The 8567-nt window shown below is 38.0% G+C and overlaps 1 protein-coding gene across 2 annotated transcripts; it reads right to left on the bottom strand.

The window, feature by feature from the left end:
- Nucleotides 1–625: 625 nt before the first annotated feature.
- Nucleotides 626–8266, bottom strand: LOC123875270 (protein arginine N-methyltransferase 1). 2 transcript variants are annotated; one of them, XM_045921014.1, is made up of 9 exons: nt 8191–8260; nt 7898–7967; nt 7631–7791; nt 5832–5996; nt 4904–5052; nt 3454–3601; nt 3059–3148; nt 2373–2522; nt 626–1517 (listed from the first exon to the last, which is right to left on the bottom strand). In XM_045921014.1, exons 2-9 carry the CDS (start codon nt 7959–7961, stop codon nt 1374–1376), a joined length of 1071 nt encoding a protein of 356 aa, XP_045776970.1. In that variant the 5' UTR covers nt 7962–7967; nt 8191–8260; the 3' UTR covers nt 626–1373. The 2 variants fall into 2 exon arrangements, with proteins under 2 accessions (XP_045776970.1, XP_045776969.1); XM_045921013.1 differs by having other exon boundaries at nt 7898–8266.
- Between the last annotated feature and the right edge of the window lie 301 nt (nt 8267–8567).

Below are 8567 nucleotides of genomic sequence, written 5' to 3'. Positions count from 1 at the left end.
CCATTAGACATTTATTGATTTAGAGGGACAAAGATTTTGATTTTCGTATTTTTATTGATTCACTGCTTTGCTATTCTTTATTCTTGATTTGCATTCCCGAGACCCCGATTCTACATTCCTGAGTTTTCATTTAAACATACATTGATTGATTGTGGTCAAGTGTGTGTGTATCTATCTATACTGATAAATAAAATTGAAGTGTCTGTCTGTTTGAACAGGCTAATCTTCGGAATGACCGAACCTGTTTTGACAGAACTTTAACAGACAAGTAGAGGATTAACCAAGGAGTAAACATAGGCTACTTTTTAACCAAGTTTAAAAAATGGAAGAGTTGTGTTTTTCTACCTATGTACACCGAAATATCCAAGATTTCTGAACCGATTTGCGTAATTTTTTTTTTTTTTGAATCGATAGAGGAACTTTGCGACATTGTTCTATAAAAAATTTGAATTCCAACTCCTCAATCCTGATGCTGCAGGGGATTTGACCAATCCATGCGGGCGAAGCACCGGACACCATCTACATAGTAATGAATAAAAAACATTTGTTTTCATTTCCTTGCTAAAAGATCCTTGAAAAACAAATCCAGACTGATTAATCCGTATCCATATTTTTCAACTTGCAGTCTCTTTAATATTCGCCATACATTTTCTATGGAAAAACAATTTCCGCCATTTTGATTTTTTTCTATTCGTCGAGTAGACCCTCGGATTGTGATCATCTTCTGCCAAGAAAACACTCTTCCATCTTTTATACCCTCCGAGATGGACAGTGACGAAATTTAGAGACTGAATTATGAGTGGTGAAGAATTCAAGCAAAGATTTCAAAGAAATGTATATGGACAATATTATTGTCGAAGAGTCATAAGTGTTCAGTAATGTATCCTATATTCTAAGTTTTGGCTCATCCTATAATGGCTCTTTTCCGGTATCTATTAGAGTTCCCCTTGAAAACTCCCATCAAAGTCCAGATCTTTTTCAAAGGGTGTTATTAAAAAAAAAATTAAAGGCCGATGACGAAGGTAATAACTAGTGTTTATTTGATCATTTAGGCTGAGATCTATAGAGCGCACATTGCAGACTTAAGACACTGTTAAAACGAGACAGCGTTATACCGCTGGCATAAATCTGTCTCGTTTTAACTAGTCTAACCAAAGTCTTTCTCTTCTTCACTTGATTGGTGGCTTTTTGTAGTACCAACCCAGCTTAATGCACTTCGCCAATGTCGAGTAGCTTGAAACAAAGTGCGCTGTATAGATTTCAACCTTAGAGGAAACTTTTAGTGAGCAGTCTTAAAGAAATGTATGCCAACAATCATATTGATCAGGTTTGTAAGTGTCCAGTAGAGCAGTATATTGTATATTGTAACAGTTTCAACGCATCCTATAGTGGTTCTTCTCCTGCACCTGGCAGAGCTCGCCCTTGAACGAGATTTCCACCTCGAAGTCCAGATCGCGGTTGTTGCGCGCGTTCTGCCGCATCGAAAACGTCCCTAGGATCTCTTCACCCTTCTTCACCTGTAATAAACACATCACAATTTTTTTAAAATTATATGGACTAGCGCTTGGCTGCAATCAGACCTGCTAGCAAGTGATGATGCAGTCTAAGATGGAGCGCGCTTGCCTAGAAGTTGCCTATTCACTCTTGACTTGAAGGTACCCCATTTTATAGGTGGAAAGGAAAACTAATGCTGGAAGGGCGTTCCATATCCTAGCGGTTCGGATTAGAAAAGAAGAAGTAAATCGCTTCGTAAGTACGTACTTCGTACAATTTATTATTGAAGTTTAAAGAAGTTTTTAGTACAACCCTTAACTTATAACATAAGGGTTGCTATACAACTATATTAGGTTCCTATCAACCTATCGCTACTACTTAGCGATAGGTTGAGATGGCGATCGGGGTTTTTGGGGTGGGGGACGCTCTGCACGTCAGCAGCGCTCGCTCGGGTTAGCACGGGGGCTGTACGGGTGTGCGAGGCGTTCCCTCCCGGATTGCAATTTCAACCTGTCGCATACTATAGTCGCTTAATCCAAACTAATATTATAAATGCGAAAGTGTGTCTGTCTGTCTGTCTACCTTTTCACGGCCCAAAAGTGTAACCGATTCTGACGAAATTTGGTACAGGGTTAGCCTATATCCTGGGGACGGACAAATGCTACTTTTTATCCCGGAAAATCAAAGAGTTCCCACGGGATACCTAAAGACCCATCCGCTCAACCGATTTGTATGAAATTTGGTACCGAGGTAGCTTGCGTCCATGTTACTGACATAGACAAACAGTTCCCACGGGATCTTCAAAGACCTAAATCCACGCGGACGAAGTCACGGGCATCCTCTAGTATAAATTGATAACATTAATTTTATTGACTCACCGTCATATACTCGTCGAAGTAGAAGACAGTTTGTTTCCAATGTGTATATGGCGCTTCCGGAGCCGTGCTGAAGCCGAGGCGTTTGTGAGACTTCGTGAATTCCACGTTGAAGAACGTCACAAGCGCCTGGATGAAGTCGTTGCGACGCACCTGAAGTGAATGTAATCCAGTGAACATTTTGTATTACGTAAAATTGTAAAGTTCGGATCCTCCATCTTTTTGGTGGCTAAAAATGCTTCATAAAATTTAGCTAAAAAAACTCGGTCAAGCGCGAGTCGGACTCGCACACGAAGGGTTCTATACCATCGTACAAGATATACTTAACACTTTTATGCAGAATACTGCTAATTAATGATGGAATATGAACACATTTTTTTTTTTTTGTGATGTTACCACAAATTCACAGTATTCAGATTTTTTCCTTTACTTATGCTATAAGACTCACCTACCTGGCAAATTGAATTACTCTAGGTCAACATGAGTACCCTATAGGTTTTCTTGACAGACTTGACAGAAAGACAACAAAGTGATCCTATAAGGGTTCCTTTTTCTTTTTGCGGTATGGAACCCTAAAAATAAGTTATAAACATATAATATATATTATATAAACAAGAAATACTTTTAAATAGCCATATTCAGACCTTTCCAATCGATCTTAACACTTTATAAAGAAAATCAGAACTTACCTGAAGATGAAACTTTGCTTCAAAGTTTAGATCTTCTTTCTTAACCGTATATAAATCTATTTCTTTAAGCAGACTGGAGTTTGTTACCACCTACAATGACAAAAAAATACAGATTAAAAAAAATCTGACAGATAAATCTAAGCCTAAAAACCAAAAATGTTTTTTTATGGACTTTGTCTGTGTTGGTGTTAGCTGGCGAGCGTGCTCTGCCTTTTTGGAGTGTTTTTTTTTTTTTTTTGTTAAAACTGACTGGAAAGGGGGTGCCGTGCGTGTGTCGGCACAGACGGGGTCCATACTTGTATAGTTTCCCTAATTAGTTACAAATAACTACAAACTAGACATTGGCTAATCTTTGTAAAGCCAGACAAGAAAGAAAAAAAATGTTTTTTATTTACTTGTTTGGCATCCACCACGTCGACGAGGGGCTCGGAAATGGCCACCTTCCGGATGGAGGACATGTCAAACCCGTACACATCGTCCCACCAGTTGATCTTCTCATCCTTGTACTGCCGGTCCTCTATCCCGCAGATGAACAGTGTGCATCTACCAACATTCAGGTTATGACCCATCCAACATCCACAATTCTCATCCAACTCTTCTTACACAACACTTATACTATTTTTTATCTTGGCTAATCAAAGAGTTCCCTCTGTGTTTTTAAAAACTCTGTGTTCTTAAAGCCTCAATAGCTCAACGGTTGAGGAGCGGACTGAACACCGAAAGGTCAGAGGTTCAAACCCCACCCATTGCACTATTGTCGTATCCACTCCTAGCACAAGCTTAACGCTTAGTTGGAGGGGAAAGAGGAATGTTAGTCATGATTAAAATGACTAATATTCTTTAAAAAAAACACATGGATGATGTCATGGGCATCAGCTAGTTTGTTTATAGTTCTGATCTAACTTAATAATAATAATTTCTGATAAAACTTAAGTTAGACTGATTATTTACCAAGAAAGTTCATTTTGTATAGGAATTTATAGTTTGTTCAGTGGCCATCTTTTATTCACCGGTTCACCAAAGTTTTAAGTACGTAAAAGAGCAACCGCCGAGTTTCTTGCTGGTTCTTCTCGGTAGGAACAGCATTCCGAACCAGTGGTAGATTATTTTGACGATTCAAAAGCACTTGTAAAAGTTTAATTGAATAAAAATAATTTGAATTTGAATTTGAATTTGTACCAACGGTCCAAGGTTTTAAGTATTAATAATGATATTACAGGTTTTGACTAGTAGTTTTTGAGGGCTGTATGGACAATATTTTTTCAATCCCAACCCCAGCTTGCCAGGATGTTACAGACATTATCTGAAACCTTATATAATATTACTAGCTAATGCCCGCAGCTTCGCCCGCGTGGATTGGTCAGATCCCCTGCAGCATCAGGATTGAGGAGTTGGAATCCAAATTTTTTATGAAACAATGTCGCAAAGTTCCTCTATCGATTAAAAAAGAAATGACGCAAATCGGTTCAGAAATATCGGATATTTCGGTGTACATAGGTAGAAAAACACAACTCCCTTTTTGAAAGTCGGTTAAAAGAGTAGCCTATGTTACTTCCTGGTCAATTCTCTACTTGTCTGTGAAAATCCCGTCAAAATCGGTTCCGCCGTTCCCAAGATTAGCCTTTTCAAACAGACAGACAGACAGACAGACAAAAAATTTAAAAACGTGTGATTCAGTTATAGTATCGTTCAAATAACCATATGACCTTAATATGCGGTAGTTATTTCAAAATTACAGACAGACACTCCAATTTTATTTATTAGTAAGATAAAGAAATGTTTCTGTATTTGAATATCAATCCCCAGCCGGTATTCTGCACTCTAATGAAATCCACATGATCTCACCTGTCAGGGAACAGCATGCCATCAGGATGCAGCCACTTGTCGCGGGCATATAGCACAGTGTCCAGCATGCTTTCATAAAACAGGCAGTAACCCATCCACTCTGATATTATTATGTCCACCTTCTCCACGGGCAGTTCCACTTCTTCTACCTGTGTTACAAGTACATTTTGGTTATAAATAAAACCCGACAAGTGCAAGTCGGACTTGCACATGAATGGTTTTGTACAATTGTAGTTTTTTTTTTTTTTTTGAGGTCTTGCGATCAGTCGGTTGACTATGAGCAGATTGGTTGGAGGACAAGTTGGCGTTCATTAAGAGACAACTTCCTCAGCGGGAAAACTCCATAAGTCTCAGCTAAATGTCCAGTATATGCTTTCTCTTTAGTCGACAGATTGCCTGCGGCATTGTCAACTGCACTGCCAGGCGATTTGGATGACTAGTAAGTCTTGTTTTGTAGAAAATTATGTATTTTTTAATTTTTTTAAATTTTCATAGCAGCCATTTTGAAATATTTATTTTTAATTTTCATCATTCAAGAAACACTCTAATTTTAATAATCATGGTGACCATTTTGATGTATTTGTTGTTTGTTGTTATAGCTGCAATAAAAATATCTATTCCATGAAAATTTCAACTCTACCTATTACAGTTCATGAGATACTACAGCCTACACACAGACAGACAGACTGGCAATGGAGACTTAGTAATAGGATCTTGTTGGCACCCTTCGGGGTAAAAAGCAATTGTACAGTATTCATAATAACCTAAATCTCTGGAAACAGCAAGTTTTCTCGATGTCCTGAGAACTTGCCACTTTTGACTTATGTGGTGTTAGAAGTAAAACTAACAACAATATGCTATGCCAATTTTACACAGGTAAAATCTTCTTGATCTAATAATAAAGAAATCACCAGATAAATCTGCTCACCTTTCCTTTGACAATTTCTATGACGTCACTAAGTCTATTAGCCTCAATGATCTTGCGGGCGTAGTCCACTATGTTAGAGCACTCCACAGCGATGACCCGCGCAGCGCCGGCCTTCGCCGCGAACATCGACAGGATGCCGGTCCCGCATCCTATGTCTAGAACAGTCTGGAAATGTGTTTGACTAATGAGTAAAGCTGTGATAGCCCAGTGGTTAAGACTCCTAGTCGCAAGGTTCGGAGTTTAGTGTCTTTGGCGAAAATAAATGACTATTCCTGCTTCAAGTAACTGGATTTCGATAACTTAATAACTACAGCTTTAATTGAGCGAAAACCTAATTATATATCCCAATTTGAAACTATATTATCTAAGCAAAATTACCTAAATTAATACAAAGAGAAATTTAACAAACTTCACTTTTGAAAAGAAGAGTAACCACAGATTATTGAGTTGATTTTTGTTTTTGGTTTGATTGTTGTTAATTAATGATTAAAATATCACTTGCTTTAATGGTGTAAAAAACGTGAGGACACCGGCATGTCTCAGAGTTCTTTATATTGTTTTCAAAGGTATGTGAAGTTCAAATTCGCAATTCGCTGCCAATTTGCACTTGGCCAGCGTGGCAGACTATGGTCTAACCCCTTATCATTCTAAGAGAAGACCTGTACTCAGTAGTGGACCGGTTTGGATCATAATGTGAGTAATGGCCAGTGGTCAGAATTGGCATAAAAAAAGAAACTTTTGCATCTGCAACTGGTTTGTAATGCTTTTTTTAACAAGAGCCAGCAAGAAAGTCTGTTTTCAAAGCATTGCTGGAGCAAGCTGTGAGTCAAATTCATGCTCTTTTATTATTTACATAATTTGTTTTTTTTTTTTTAAACTTTTTAATAGTTTTGTTTGACAGATTTAAACTTGTGTAAAGGCAAATCTAAAATTAATTGGGGAAAAAGGACCATAGGCCATTTTGTATTAACCCTGGAGCCACTTTTCCTAACAGTCCAAAGGGATGAGATCCATGTTATACATGAAAGCATTCTATCACAGTGAAAAAGAAAAAGTGGGAAAATGGTGTTTTGCATCTTTAGAAAAACTAAAATAAAATGTTTAAAATTTTCTTTAACTTACTAAAACTCAAAGCTGTGATAGCCTAGTGGTAAGAACGTCCACCTACTAATCGGAGGTCGGGGTTCGATCCCGGGCACGCACCACTAACTTTTCAGTTATGTGTGTTTTAAGCAATTAAATATCACTTGCTTTAACAGTGAAGGCAAACATCGTGAGGAAACCTGCACGCCTGAGAGTTCTCCATGTTCTCAAAGGTGTGTGAAGTCTGCCAACCCGCATTGGGCCAGCGTGGCAGACTATGGCCTAAACCCTTCTCATTCTGAGAGGAGACCCGTACTCAGTAGTGGGGCGGAAATGGGTTGATCATGTACTAAAACTCAATTTTTGCCCTGGATTTGAACTTAACGGCTATACAATGAAATAAAGTACATTTCAAGAGCTTTCATTTGACATAGGTCTCATCACTTCATCACTCGTTGACAATGTTGAAAAGTTGCACCCAAAATGATGCATAGTCCTTCTGTTATGAAAAGTGATCTACTCATTCCCACATAATGCTTTCAGATTTTCTGAAGTCGGAGCGCAGGACATGGCAATCAAAAAAAAACAAAAAGAAGCAACTGACTAGTTGCTTCTTTCATATGAAAGAGTTTAAGGTTGGGGTCTTTCTCTTGTTGTGAGGCACAAGCTATAAGTAAATAAACAAGATTACGAATCAATAAAAACAACATGCTTACTTTTCCCTTGAACAGATGCTTATTATGATACATGGCATTCCTATACGTGAGGGTGCGGACTTCATCTTTCAACATCTCTTCGTGGATGCCGAAATGTGCGTAAGAATCGAAATAATAGTCCCGCGAGGTCATTTCCTCCGCTGTCACATTTTTATCCGGTCCTAGAACACGTGAATATAGAATTTTAACAAAAAAGCCACCAGACAAAAGAGCACGTTTTTACCGCACTTGCAACCGGCGTCCCGACTATTTTGAGGTTTTACTCACCATTTTCCGTCGCGGGCGTGGATGCTGATGAAGTACTCTCTAGCGCAACATCCATGCTTTCCATTTTAAGCTAATAGAGAGAGAACACGAGCAAAAACACTATAAATTAAACACTATAACCTGCAATTTCAAGTTTCAATAACCAAGTACGCCGAATCGATCTGTCATAGACGAAATTAAATGAGGATTCCTACTTCAGGTAAATGGATTTCGTTAACTTAATAACTACAACTTTAATTGGGCGAAAACCTAATTAAATATCACAATTTTAAACTATATCTAAGCAAAATTACCTATATTAATACAAAGAGAAATTGAACAAGCTTCTCTTTTGAAAAAAAAGAGTAACCACAGACTATAGAGTTGATTTTTGATACCCGCTTATCGTCCATGAGTTTGATTGACTAACCATAGATGAAATAAAATCAGTTCCACCAACATTTCTCAGCTATCCCGTTAGATTGCCTATGGATTTCACAAAATAATAGAATCCAGAGCCATAAAGTCGTTTAGTTTCAAAAAAGTAAAATATCTATGATTGATTGCGACGATCGCAATGCTGATCAAAAAATGTATGGTCAAAAGTTACGCAATACAAAACTTTTGCTATGACACCAGAAAGCGCGCGCAAATAATTGATGGCGGGCATTTTAAATCAGATTTTTGATGA

The sequence above is a fragment of the Maniola jurtina genome, chromosome 19 (assembly GCF_905333055.1).
Source record: "Maniola jurtina chromosome 19, ilManJurt1.1, whole genome shotgun sequence".
NCBI classification, from domain to species: domain Eukaryota; kingdom Metazoa; phylum Arthropoda; class Insecta; order Lepidoptera; family Nymphalidae; genus Maniola; species Maniola jurtina.
The sequence above is the reverse complement of the archived record's forward strand: the minus strand, read 5'-3'. Positions and strand labels throughout refer to the sequence as shown.

Bases quoted from the DNA above. Each gene is read 5' to 3' on its own strand.
- LOC123875270 (XM_045921013.1), bottom strand. From the start codon at position 7,961: ATGGAAAGCATGGATGTTGCGCTAGAGAGTACTTCATCAGCATCCACG. The intron at 5,053-5,831 runs GTGAGCAGATTT...CTTGTAACACAG, and splicing joins TAGAAATTGTCAAAGGAAAG to GTAGAAGAAGTGGAACTGCC. The intron at 2,523-3,058 runs GTAAGTTCTGAT...CATTCACTTCAG, and splicing joins AAGCAAAGTTTCATCTTCAG to GTGCGTCGCAACGACTTCAT.